The 14716-nt window shown below is 41.8% G+C and overlaps 1 protein-coding gene across 2 annotated transcripts in view; it reads left to right on the top strand.

Annotated features, from left to right (window-relative positions):
• LOC114515350 (NACHT, LRR and PYD domains-containing protein 1-like) overlaps nucleotides 1-14716 on the top strand; it is a 123712-nt gene that overhangs the window by 100885 nt on the left and 8111 nt on the right. For both annotated transcript variants that reach the window (XM_036033205.1, XM_036033204.1), the window contains one exon: nucleotides 2940-4542. In XM_036033205.1, coding sequence (XP_035889098.1) covers nucleotides 2940-4542 — 1603 coding nt within the window. The remainder of the gene's footprint in view (nucleotides 1-2939; nucleotides 4543-14716) is intronic.

Genomic DNA, 14716 nt, shown 5'->3' with positions numbered 1-14716 from the left:
TTCATTGAGAGATACTCTATGGGTTGGGGGATGTTTCCCAGAGTCTGGATTAGTAACCTCAGTCCAGTCCTCTGCCTTTCATGAATGTATCATTTGAATGGTTTATTAATTAGTCAATCCTACTGTAGGAATTGAAACTAATTTTTCTTCAAGGTGTCAAATGCTACCTGACAGTTCTTGATCATTCAAAAGTTTCACAGTTCAGTCATTTTAAGGAACTATGCAGTGGTTTTGCTATAATCCAAAGTCTGGAATCCAAATTCAGCAGAACGCTGTAATCCTTAAGAACCCAGGAAGCTGCCCCTGGTTCTCTGGGATGTTTATTGGAGCAATTGCCTGTTTTCTATCCATCATCAAGGTCTTAGTACCCTGTTTCAGTTGAAACCCAGATATACCACCTCTTGTTTGTAAATCTGGGTCTTATGACGGGATAGTTCATATCCTGTTTCTGCCAAATGACTCAGGACTGTGATGGTATTAATTAAATGGTACTCACAGGTATTGCTAGTTATCAGTAAGTCATCTATGCATTGTAAAAGAACTCCTGATTTCAATAAAAAATCCCATAAGTCTTTTGCTAATTCTTCCTAAAGAATTAACAAAAGACTTATGGGAAAAATCCCATAAGTCTTTTGCTAATTCTACATACTCATAGAGTTTTTAAATCCTTGTGGCAAAATGGTCCAACAATTTGGTGCATGGCTTTAGTTTCTAGGTTCTGCCATTCCAAGTCAAATAGTAGTTGAGCCTGTTCATCTATTGGGATGCAGAGAAAGGCATCCTTCAAGTCAAAGCTATCTGAAAACCATTGGCTATCCCCAGTCACCAATGGTCAATAGAGTATAAGCATTGGGCACCATAGGATGAGTGTCCTGAACAATGTCATTTATGGCTCTAAGATCATGTACAAATTATAGTGTGGCTCTTTAGCAAAATGGGAGTGTTAAGGGGACTGGCGTGACTGAGTAAGCCCTGATATTAAAAATTTTGTAATATTGGCTGAGTCCCCTCTAAAGCTTCCTTCTTAAGGGGATATTATTTCTCTCATAGGATCTGTGCCCCTTCTTTTACATTAATTTTTATGGGTGGAAGTTAACCATTTTACCTGGGGTTCCATCAGCCCAAACAGTTTGATCAACCTTCTCATACACCTTGGGAGAGAAGAATCACAAAGGGCGCATGCAGCCTGGTGGCACATCATGCCCAAAGTATCACTCTCTGACTGTGAAGTGCCTCCTGCCCCTTCCTCAGGTAGCTGATCTATGGCACATACAACAGGGACAGGGTGGCCCATCAGTAACAACCACCACCAGTGTTGGTAGTCATGGTCAACCTGCCCCCAAGTGTCTTTGCACTTCCATCACTCTGGGACATTTTTGGGCTTCTTGATTAATTCCAAGTTCTTTCCCTTCTGGAATGTGAGCTTTCCAGTGACTGAGCTGAAAGTGTACAGTTTCTGGACCACATGCAGGACATAGGTGCCCTGGCAATTATTCAGGCAAGCCTTGCAGCAAGCTAGGAAACTTGGGAATTCAGAGACCAACTCGTCCACCTCTTCTAGGATGTACTTGGAGGGAGACCAGCTCAACTGCCTGTTGTAGCCACCATGCCAGCACCATTGCTGTACTCCTCCATGACAGTGACATGCAACTCTATCACCAGGGACAGTTTGTCTACCTTCACAGTCATGTAGGGAGACTTAAGAAAGTCCAGAAATTTGAGGTCAGAGGTGCAGTTGGCATGCTGTTATTGGCAGGGTACTCAGTGCTAGGTGTTGGGCACGTCTCCCAACCCTGGTATTCCTCTTGGTCTTGCTGAGACCTTGTGTTTCCTTTGGATGCTTCATGAGGGAGCCCTTCTTTGGACTGATCTGCCTATCAACATAATATGAAGGCACATAGCCTGTCCTTCTGGCCACATTCCTCACCCACATCCTGGAGTCATTCAGAGGACACATGTGCCAGTTCCTAATTTCATGTTTCAGGTGGGAAATTCCATCCCACCTGGCTATAACAACAACTTTTGTCATCTTTCATGGAGGCTTTCTTTGGTGCTCAGTTAGGAGAGATGCCTAGAAAAATAGAACTACTCAAAAGAACTTTTTATCTGATTACACCTCTGAAGTTATAAAGCTGTAGTTGGCTCACCCAGGGACTGATTCCCTGGAGGCACCATTAAGAGAGAGAAGTGAAATGGGGAAGGGAGAAACCAGTGAAACCTGCATTACAGACCACATACCCCTGTGACTAACTGAGGTTTGATGCCATGCAGGTCCTCAGGAGACAGTGTAGAGCGCACCTCAGAGTGCTGTCCCCTGGGGGACAAGGAACTGCCATCTGTCACTGGTTGAGTGCCCCTCCTGGAGCATTCACTCCCTGAGGTTCTTGCCTGCCACACTCATGCTTAATACAAACACCTCAGACAAAAACCCATCAGTGCTTGTGGAAGAATATCCCTGACATGTGCTTGAGTGGAAGGTGCAGAGGGGTACTGTCAGGACCAATAGTATCTGCTACACCATCCATTAGCCCCTTCACTCCACCATGACCAATTACAACATAAGGATAAAAAAACTAATGCTCAGTAGATTAACAGTTCAGGTCATAGAATTCATGAGAGTGGAGAGTTGGGTCTGTTTCATTCACTCTTTACCCCCAGCTTCTACATCAGGGCTGGCACTGTAAGACCTTGATTAATCTTTGCACAATGAAGGAACATCACACAGCAGCAATGACATGGTCAAGTCAAGACCTGGGCTGCGATCTCATCCAAAACACCCATGTTTCCCCCACTGACCTGGTAAGAATGTAACATTACCAGCAGTTATCACAGGGTGTAGCTTGTGAGTGCAGAAAACAATTGTTGAATGATTAAATGGTGAAACAAATGAACAAATGTATTCCATGCCTTTATGTTCCATCTTTCCTTTCCTTACTTAGGAATCACAGAAAAATACTCTAAAGAAAGTGGAGAGATGCCCTGCCACACACGGTCATGGAAAAATGAGGATATCCAACAAAAATTCACACAGCTACTACAGCGATCTCGACCCAGAGGCTATGATTTTCCACTCTGGATGAGGAAACATGGGGGTACAGATGATCACAAACATTTGATTGGGGTCGGAGAATTATTTGGCCCAGGCCACGGTACCCAAGGAAAGCCTCTCACAGTCATACTGCATGGGGTTGCTGGAATTGGAAAGTCAACCCTGGCCAGGCAAGTGAGGAGAGCCTGGGAAGAAGGCAGGCTGTACAGGGACAGCTTCCAGCATGTCTTCTACTTTAACTGCAGAGAGCTGGCCCAGTCCAGGACACTGAGTCTTGCTGAGCTCATCTCAAAAGACTGGGCTGGCCCTGCAGTTCCCATTGGAAAGATCCTATCTCAGCAGAAGAATCTACTCTTCATTCTTGATAACTTGGATGAACCAAAATGGGACTTGAAGCAGCACAGTTCTGAGTTCTGTCTGCACTGGAGCCAGCAGCAGCAGGTGCACACACTGCTGGGCAGTTTGCTGAAGAAAATCTTATTTCCTGGGGCTTCCCTGCTCATCACAGCTCGGATCACAGCTCTGGGGAAGCTCATCCCTTCTTTAAAGCAGCCACGCTGGGTGGAGGTCCTGGGATTCTCTGAGTCAGCCAGGAGGGACTATTTCTACACATACTTCACAGATGAAAGTCAAGCAATTAAAGCCTTCAGCTCAGTTGAATCAAACCCGGCACTCTTGACCATGTGTGTCATGCCCTTGGTGTCCTGGCTGGTCTGCACTTGCCTAAAGCAGCAGATTGATAAGGGGCAAGAACTCTCACTGACCTGCCAGACGATCACTGCCCTCTGTCTGCACTACTTTTTCCACATTCTCCAAGTTCAGTCCCTCGGGACTAAGCTGTGGGACTTCTGCTCTCTGGCTGCTAAGGGCACCAGGCAAGGAAAGACCCTGTTCTTCCCAGAGGACCTCAAAAAACATGGGTTAGATGAGGACATCACCTCCACTCTCTTAAAGATGGCTGTTCTTCAGGAGGACCCCACCTCTCTAAGCTACAGCTTCATGCACCTGTGTTTCCAGGAGTTCTTTGCAGCAATGTCCTATGCTTTAGGGGATGAGTTAATAAGCATCAAAAGTATGAAAGACTTGGTAGGACAATATGAGATGGTTTCTGTGTTTGGGGAACCAAGCACATGTTTTTTATTTGGCCTTTTTAGTGAGCAGGGGATGAGAGAGATGGAGAGCATCTTCAAATGCCAACTGTCTTGGAAGAAGCGTGACAACCTGCTAAAATTGGCCAAGAAACAAGTCAACCGCACACAGCAGAACCTACAGCCATCTTGTTGGGACTTGCTCCACTCTTTTTATGAGATTCAGAATGAAAGTTTTCTGACAGAAGTGATGTCCAGTGTCCCTGAAATGCGTATATGTGTCCAAACTGACATGGAGCTCCTGGTGTTCACTTTCTGCATTAAATTCAGCCAGCTTCTGAAGAGGCTTAAACTGAATGAGGGTGGACTGCACGGAGAAGCACAAAGGCCTTCACATGTCATTCTGTGAGTACTCCTCCTCCCTTCTCACAGCTACTCTGTTATTCCCTCTCTCCTGAGTCCTGGAGGAACTCTCACTAAGCCTGGCCTCAGTAACTAAAGGACTGAGGTCACCATGGAGTTCTTTCAACCCATTGCGACTCCCATTCTCTGTTCACCTAGGATTCTGTGCAGCAGTGTCTAACCATGTAGCCTTTCCTACGTGCTTCTAAGTGACCTGCTGTGGTCCTGTCTTGTAGTGCTCCTTCTCCTCCTGTCTCTCTCATGATGGCCACCTTCACCCCATGTGCATGTCCATCCTCAGGCTCACATGAGCTCCCATCCACCCAGCACCCCTGCCTCTGTTTCTTCTCTGACATGCTACCCTCCAGGCACTGCTCACCTGCTGATTCATGAACACCCTTCATAGTTGTTAACATGAGCTTAGCCCTAAGATCTCTCCCATCACCTCAGAATGTGTGTGTGTCTGAAAAGGTGTCTATTTTCCATGAAAAATGAATTTTCTTGTGTGTGTCAATGATGCACAAGTGTCCCAGGAATATCCATCAGAATATGACCTATTCACTCTCTCTAACAACCCTCCAACCCAGCAACACTGTTAACTTCCATATCTAGGTTCCGCAACTCAGTGGTATACTGATCCTTTAGTTCTTTGAAGTACTTATCTCTCTTGTAGGTAATTCACCCTATAAATGAGTATTATACACTCATTTTATGCCAGACCTTAAATATCAAAGATTAATAAAGCACATATCTGTCTCAAGGAACTAGAGCCTGAGAGAGAAGACAGACATCCATCCAGTAATCAAAATAGAGTAAAAATGCTGTGATAAGAGAGGCACCGAAGAGGCAGTTGGTAGCCCAAAGAGGGGAGGGATTCCATGAGTGTCCTACAAAAGAACAGAGACTCCAAGGAGGAAATGTAGGACTTCTGTGTTTTACACTCAGATTGATAATTTTTTTCTAATATAAAACTCATGTACATTGTAGAAAAATGAGGACATATAAATAAGCAACAAGGTCAAAATTAACTATCAACCATAAATCCATCACTCAGAGGTGACCATCAATCAAAATGGAGATATAGGGACTTCAGGTCAAGATGGAGACATAAGTAAACATGGCTCGCCTCCTCGCACAACCACATCAAAATTACAACTGAAATATAGAACAACCATCACTAGGAACCATCAGAAATTGAGTTGAATGGAAGACCAACATCTATGGAAATACAAAACCACATCCATCCAGATTGGTTGGAGCATCAGAGACAAGACATGACATGGACTGGCCCCACAGTAACGTATCATGGATAAAATTTTGGGAGAGATATTGGGAGCAAGGGTCCTAGTTTCATGCCAGAGCCCCCAGCACAGGGTTCCAGTGCCAAGAAGATAAGTTCCCCTAACTTCTGGCTGCAAAACCAGCAGGGACTGAGTCAGTGGAAGAAACTGCTGGAGTCCAAAGCAGTTCCTCTTAAAGGGCCCTCACACAGACCTACTCAGACTCACTCCCAAAGAGCCACAACACCAGAGAGGCAGCTTGAAGTGCATCAGTGGCATATGGGGTGGGGGGACAAATATCTGGCATCAAGATGAGATTTGGGGGCCAGCTTTCTCCCAGACAGTGAGTCAGGCACAGACCATAGTTGCTTTATTTTACTTTTGCCCTTAACAGAACCACAGAGCCAGCAGGTGAGTGCCATATATGAGACTCCATCAACCTGCCTAACACTGTTAGTCAGCTGTGGAGATCCTCTGAGGCTCCACCACACCAATTTGGAGACCCACTCAAGCTGTTTTCAGTGGCTGTTCTATATGAATGGCTAGTTTTAGCTAATGCTTCCAACTTCCTCAATTATCTCAAACAAGCAACAGCCAACCTCAGCTAGTTCCCAGTCCTCATACCTCTTGCCAAGTGTCCCTAGGACTCACACTATCAGAAGCCAGCCTAGGTCCACAGCTTGGCTTCATCTGCAATTTCCAAGCTCAGCAAAAGTAGCAGTCATCTATAGATTGTTTTGTAGCTCATGCAGGGTGACCCCAGGCAGAACACTGGTGGGGGCAGACATTGGCCTGCACCACCCAGGAAACATCAAAACCTACACACTGAGTGGACAACTACCGATCAATTGGAGCACCACCACCCTGCCCCTACACAGCTGATACTCCACAAAGGGCAGATTTTGGTGGTCAGTGGTCCTAGCCAGGATTTGCAATTGAATGGCCTGGGTAAATCCCTCCAATTGATTGGTCAGGAGCAATCAAGACTCAGCTACAAGAGGACGATGTACTCAGCTAACACAAATGGCACACCTCATGTATGCAGCTTGGGTGATAGGGGTGACTGTGCAACTGAACTCTACAGGACACCTATTACATTAGGCCACTCTAACAAGACAAGGAGTCACAGAAGCTCTACCTAATATATAGAAACAAACACAGGGAGACTGCCAAAATGAGGAAATAAAAAATGGTCAAAATGAAAAAACAGATCAAAACTCCAGAAAAATACTAAACAAAATGGAAATAAGTAACCTATCAGATGCAGACTTCAAAACACTGGTTATAAGAATGCTCAGGGAACTTAGTGAGGACCTCAACAGCATAAATCAGATCCCATCAGAACCAAAGATACACTAATTGTAACAAAGAACAGTTTACAGGGAAACAGTAGACTGGATGAAGCCAAAATCACATAACTGATTTAGAACATAAGGAAGCAGAAAAACCACCACTTAGAACAACAAGAGAAAAAGGAATAAAAAAAAGAGGAGAATGGAAGAAACCTCTAGGATAACTTCAATCATTCCAACATTCCCTGTACAAGGGTGCCAGAAGGACAAGAGAAAGAGCAAGAAATTGGATATCTATTTGAAAAAACAATAAAGGAAATCTTCCCTAATTTCATGAAGGAAATAGACATGCAAGTCCAGGAAACACAGAGTCCCAATTATGATGGATGCAAAGAAGCCCACTCCAAGACACATCATAATTAACATGCTAAGTGTTAATGATAAAGAGAATCTTAAAAGCAGCAAGAGAAAAGCAGTTAGTTACCTACAGAAGAGTTCCCATAAGACTGTCAGCTAATTCTCAAAAGAAACTTTGCAAGGGGAGAGGGAAGATGGTGGAGAGTAGATGAAAGTCATACTGACCTCCCAGTGCCAATCTGGAATTACAACTCATTTGTGGAGAAACCACCTGGAACAAACAACTGAGCAATAACCAGACAGAAGCCAGGTAAGTTTGGACAGACAGAAGAACCAGCTTCAGCACAACCTGTCTGGTAAGGAGTCTGGTAAGGAGTGTGGTAGAGACTTGAGAGGGCTGGCTGGGCAGCCACAGGTGGCAGCACCAGAAGGATAATTAAGCGGCCAGTTGGATTCCTTGTGAGAAGAATGGGGCCTAAACCATAAGCTAGGATTCCCAGCCTATAGCACCTAAGCCCCCAAAAGTACACAGACAACAATGAGCAGCAAAAAACCAGCAAGGATGTAGAGACAGATGGCTGGAGATAAAAGAGCCATTTAAAGGGCCAATGCTCAAATTTTCATTTGTAGCCACTTACCCTGGGCTCTGGCAAAGGTAGGGTTATAGTGGGCTGGCGACACCTGAAGAGAGACCAAGGACTAAAGCCTTGGGGAGAGAACTGAGAGAGTACAATCCAGGATCCTGGTGCTGAGTCATCCCCCAGACAGCAGCATGTCTCATGCTCAGGAAGACCACTCCCCTCCAAGTGGCAGCAGCCTGAGGGGAAACAAGGTCTCTTCCCTGGCTCTGCAGTGCTTAAGCCACAGAGTAACCAGATGAACAATCGAAGGAAAGAACCAGGGACACTAGATCCCTGCCAAAGGCGGGGCAGGGTGGTCTAGAGAGACTTCAGGAGAGACTGGGGATGGAGGCCTTGGGCAGAGAGCTGAGAGAGTGGTGCTAGGATCCCGGTTCTGAGCCATCCCCCATATGCAGCAACTATCCTGGTCAGGCAGACCACTTCCGTCTGATCAGCAGCATCCTGAGGGGAAAAAATATCCCCCACCACAAGAGGGATTTGGCCCCACCCTATGGCACTTAAACCTGACTGCTGAGTTCAGACTGACCAGATTAACAATCAAAGGATACAGTCAGGGTCAGCAGATCCCTGGATGTATTGAACAGGCTGGCTAAGGTCAGACGGGGTCAACATTTGACATCATCAGAGGCAGATCCAGAAAGAAAAAAACAGTGATAAATACAAAGGGGCTACAAGAAAGCCACTGTGGTCTTCATGATTTCCCATAGTTTCTTTCCTGCAGAGCTTTTTAACATTCATTTTTTGTCTAGCAAGTTTGTACATAGTAAGTCACTAGATTTCATACTGAAGTGTACTTCAATTCACATATGTTGCCCCTCCCTCCTCCAAGCCCATTTTACCTTCTTCTTTCCTCGCATTATTTTCATTTCATATTTTGTTTTCTCTCTTGCTACACCTTGTTTCCATTCCACACTCTTACTGTTTCTCTCCCATCCAGACACACAAAACCAATTTTCTTGTCAAGGGTCATCTCACATCATTTTTCCCTGCTCTTAAAATACCCACATTCTCTCTCCACCTTTAACAATCTTTGCTAGTTGATTGTGGGTAAGGTAGTTGTTGTTGCATTGTTTTTCAGTTGTATCTCTACAGTTTAACTATTTCTGCATTTCAAATACCAAATTTTACTGGTTCTCTCTCCTACTCTTTTTTCATCTCAAATTTTAATTTTGCCATCTTAGCCTATGTTTTTCCTTTTTTATCTTCCTTCTATTTCCTTTTTACCCTGTCCTTTTATTTTTCCTTATTCTCCTTTTTTTCCTTTTTTTCTCTTTCTCTACATCCCAAATTTTAATTTTTTCCTCTCTTAGCCTGGTTTTTGTTCCTCACTCTTAGTATTCTCTCTCCCTCTGTGATTTAAAAATCATTTCCCATTCTTCTAAACATCCCTTAAGCTTTTCTTTGTTTCTTCTTCCCTCTTATTCCCATACTATCTATATTAATTTTAGCTCATTTGTTGTTGATAGTACTGTGATGGAGCTTTCTTTCCAATTTGGCTCCTATATTTTTACTATTTACTATTTTCCTTCCGTTTTGTTTCTCTCACTTTATTTTATTTTATATTGTTTTAATTTCTGTTTAAACTCATTGCTATATAGTTCCCATCTCATACTCCATTACACATGCTTCATTCCCTTTTTTATTCTTGAGGTAAATTTTACCTTCTCTCTTCCTATTGCTCCAACTCCCAACTGTTATTAGTGCTCTTCCCTCTACCCTCTCAAAATCATTTTTCTTTCAGTAGGTCATCTCATATCTGCTTATCTTTCTTATAATAGCCTTAATCTCTTTATACCCTTATTAATACTCGTTCATTTGCTGTTTATACTGAGATTGTGGAGGGGAGTTACATTTGCGGGTGTGGATTTCTTTCCTGGGCTTTGTGGTTTTGTTGTGGCAGCACCTGCACAACAGCACGCAAGATGTGGTGGGCAGAGTGATGCTCAGTCAACCAGCCAGAGGGAAGGACCCACCAAAGAAAGACCCAACAACAATCAAAACACAATTACATCCAGAGAAACAGCATACACTGCATAAGGGGCACCCCAAGAGCATCAAGTTCAGGTGATCAAGGAGACTGCACCACTGAATCTCACAGGCATTCTACCATAGAAGTTCATACCACAAAGTCAGGAAATCAAAACAGATCAATTTAAGAAGCAGAAGTAAATAATGAGTCCCATAAAAAAATGGGAAGACAAAGAAACAACCCCCAATCAAAAGGAAAGGAGGAACCCTCAGAAAGAATACTAAATGAAATAGAGGCAAGTCAGCTATCAGATATTGAGTTTAAAACAATAGTTATAAATAAGCTCAATGAGCTCAGTGCTAACTACCAAAAACTACGGGGAAACTATGAGAAACTTACTGCAAACTATATCAGCATAAAAAAGGACATAGAAATAATCAACAAGGGCAAAGAGGAAATGAAGAATACAGCTTCTGAATTAAAGAACACAGTAAAAGGAATCAAAGTAGGATCAATGAAGCAGAAAATTGAATCAGTGAGGTGGAAGACAAGGTAAGAAAAAGCTCCCAAAAAGAGCAAGAAAAGGAGAAAAGACTAAAAGAAAACAAAGAGGAATTGGAGGAAATGCAGGACAACAGGAAACAAAATAATATTCATATAATAGGGATACCAGAAAGAGAAGAAGGGGAACAAGGAATAGAAAATCTGTTTGAATAAGTTATGATGGAAAACTTCCTTAATTTTATGATAGAAAAGCCACACAAGTCAAGGAAGCAGAGAAGGTCCAAATCAAGAGTAACCCAAAGTGGCCCTCTGCAAGACATATGATAATTAAAATGGCAAAATTCAAAGATAAAGAGAGAATCTTAAAGGCAGGAAGGGAGAAGCAGGAAGTAACTTACAAGGGAGCTCCGATAGGGCTAGCAGCTGACTTCTCAAGGGAAACACTACAAGCCAGAAGAGATTGGCAAAGACTATTCCAGGTAATGAAACCAAAGGCTTGCAACTGAGACTACTCTATCCAGCAAGGCTCTCAATTAAAATGGAAGGCCAAATAAGGAGTTTCCCAGACAAAAGAAGTCTAAAAGAATACACCTCCCCCAAACCAGCACTGCAAGAGATGCTAAAGGGACTACTTTGAGAAGAATAAAACAATGAGAAAGAGAAGAACAAATGTACAAAGGGAGTAAAATGGCAATGAATAAGTACCTTTCAATAACAACCTTAAATCTAAATGGATTAAATGTTCCAATCAAAAGACATAGGGTAGCTGAATAGATAAGAAAACATGACCCACACATATGCTGCCTACAAGAGACCCACCTCAGAACAAAATACCTACACAAACTGAAAGTGAAGGTTTGGAAAAAAATACTCCAAGCAAACAGACAGGTTTGCTAGGAAAAATAGCCAGGGTAGCAATACTTATATTTGACAAAGTAGACTTCAAAACAAAGGTCATAAAAAGAGACCCAGAAGGACACTTCATAATACTCAAGGGAAGAATCCATCAAGAAGACATAAACATTATAAACATATATGCACCCAACATAGGAGCATAGAAATATATAAGGAAAATCTTGGAAGACTTCAAGAAAGATATAGACAGCAACATACTTATACGAGGGAAGTTTAACACCCCACTGTTAAAAATATATAGATCTTGCAAACAAAATATCAATAAGGAAATTGTGGCATTGATCAATGCTCTAGAGCAAATGGACTTAACTGATATATATAGGACTTTTCATCCCAAAGAGACAAAATCCACATTCTTTACAAATTCACATGCAACATTTTCAAAGATAGACTGCATGTAAGGACACAAAACAAGCCTCAACACATTCAAGAAAATTGAAATCATATCAGGCATTCTCTCTGACCACAAGGGCTTGAAACTAGAAGCCAACTTCAAGGGAAAAACTCAAAAACACTCAAACTCATGAAGATTGAATAGCGTGCTATTAAACAATGCAGAGGTTAAGAATGAAATCAAGGAAGAAATCAAAAAGTTTCTGAAAACAAATGAAAATGAACTCACAACAGTCCAAAACTTACAAGGTACAGTAAAGGCAGTCCTGACAGGGAAGTTCATAGCAAGACAGGCCTACCTAAAAAAGATAGAAACATTTCTATGTATTTTCAAATAAACAACCTAACCCTACATCTACTAGAACTGGAGGAACAATAAGAAATGAAGTCCAGTGCAAGTAGAAGGGAGAAATTAACCAAAATCAGACCAGAATTACATGACACGGAGACTAAAGGAACAATAGTGAGAACCAATAAATCCAGGAGTAGATTCTTTGAAAAGATAAACAAAATCAGAAATGAAAGAGGAGAGATTACAACTGATACCACAGAAATACAAAGGATTGTAAGAAATTATTATGAAGAACTATCTCGCAAGAAATTTGAACACCTAGGTGAAATGGACACGTTTCTAGAAAAATATAATCTTCCAAAACTGAAAGAAGGAGAAGCAGAAAGCCTGCACAGTCTGATGACAGCTGATGAAATTGAAATAGTAATAAAAAAAAACTCCCATCACCCAAAAGCCTTGGGCTGGATGGTTTCACAGGAGAATTTTACAAAAGATTTAAGGAAGAGCTAATCCTTGTACTTCTAGACTATTCAAAAAAATCCAAGAAGAGGGAAGACTCCCAAACTCTTTTTATGAGGCCAGCATCATCTTAATCCCAAACCACACAAGGACACAACAAAGAAAGAAAATTACAGGTCAATATCGCTGATGAACATAGACACTAAAACCCTCAAAAAAGTACTGGCAAACCATATTCAGCAATATATCAAAAAGATCATACAACATGATCAATTGGGACTCATCCCACAGGATGCAAGGATGGTTCAATATTTGCAAATTCATAAATGTAAGACATCACATAAACAAAAGAAAAGACAACAATCACATGATTATACCAATAGAAGTGGAAAAAGCATTTGATAAGGTATAGCACACTGAAGAAAGAAATTAAGGAAGACACAAATAAATGGAAGCATATACTATGTTCATTTACTAGAAGAATTAATATTAAAATGCCCATAGTACCCAAAGCAATTTATAGATTCAATGCAATCCCTATTAAAGTACCAATGAAATATTTCACAGATATAGAACAAACATTTCAAAAATTTATATGGCACCATAAGCGACCCTGAATATCTGCAGCAATTTTGAGAGAGAAGAGCAAAGTAGGAGCGATCACCATACCTGACATTAAACTATATTACAATGCCCTGGTAATCAACACAATCTGGTGTTCCCTCTGGTAAAAACACAACTAAAAAATGGGCAAAGGACCTGAACAGACACTTCTCCAAGGAGGACATAGAGAGGGCTCAGAGACATATGAAAGGATGCTAAACATCAGTAGCCCTCAGAGAGATGCAAATTACAACCACATTGAGATACCATTTCACATCAGTCAGAAAGGCCACCATAAACAAATCAACAAACAACAAGTGTTGGAGAGGTTGTGGAGAAAAGGCAACCCTACTGTGCTGCTGGTGGGAATGCAGACTGGTGTAGCCACTGTGGAAAACGGTATGGAATTTCCTCAAAACACTAAAAATGGAACTGCCTTTTGACCTGGCAATTCCACTTCTGGTATTATACCCTAATAATTATAAAACACTAATTCAAAAGAACCTATACACCCCAATGCTCATAACAGCACAATTTGCAATATCCAAGTGTGGAAACAGCCTAGGTGCCCATCAGTAAATAAGTGGATCAAAAAACTATGGTACAATTACACAATGGAATTCTATGCAGCAGAAAGAAAGAAGGAGCTCCTACCTTTTGCGACAGCATGGATGGAACTGGAGACCATTATGCTAAGTGAAATAAGCCAGGCAGTGAAAGAAAAATACAATATGATCTCACCTATAAATGTTACCTAATTAACAAAAGAAAGAAGCAAGCAAAATATAACCAGAAACATTGAATTAAAGAACAAACTGACAGTAACCAGAGGGTAGGGGGCAGAGATAATGGGGGAAATAGGGGAAAGTTCATTGAGGAACATGTATAAAGGACACATGGACAAAGCCAAAAGGGGTAGGTTGGAGGGTGGGATGTGGAGATGGTTGGGGCAGGGGGCCGAGGTAGGGTGAAAATAGAGACAACTGTACTTGCACAACAATTAAAAAAAGAGAAAGACATTGAGTCAGCCAGGCAAGGCAGAGAGAATAGCAAGGAGGACACTCTAAACAAGCAAGAAGTTTCTGAAGAAATGACAAAGACTGGCATAAGGCTGTGGAGGGAGAAGAGGACCAATACAAGATAGTAAGGATAAGCAGCTCATGTATTTGGTGTGTAATTAAGCACTATGCATTTTGATAATAGATTGTACTTTTTACTTTCAGTCCTCTGATTAAAAATTAAGGTTGACAAATGTTCAGCAAAACAGAAAGTTTTAAAAAGTATTCTTCAACTTTCCCAAAACTAGCCGAATGTCCAAAAAACAATCAACTTTCAAACAATAATTTGGTTTGTACCTTTACAGTGTGTATATGTCTTAGAGCTATTAACACTGAAACCTCACTAAGATATTTAAAATTCTCTATAGCACTTTCACCACCTCACAAAACCCTCTGTACTAGGTCCTCTTGTCC

The sequence above is a fragment of the Phyllostomus discolor genome, chromosome 8 (assembly GCF_004126475.2).
Source record: "Phyllostomus discolor isolate MPI-MPIP mPhyDis1 chromosome 8, mPhyDis1.pri.v3, whole genome shotgun sequence".
Lineage (NCBI taxonomy): Eukaryota > Metazoa > Chordata > Mammalia > Chiroptera > Phyllostomidae > Phyllostomus > Phyllostomus discolor.
Note: the sequence above shows the minus strand (reverse complement) of the source record. Positions and strands in the feature narration are given on the sequence as shown.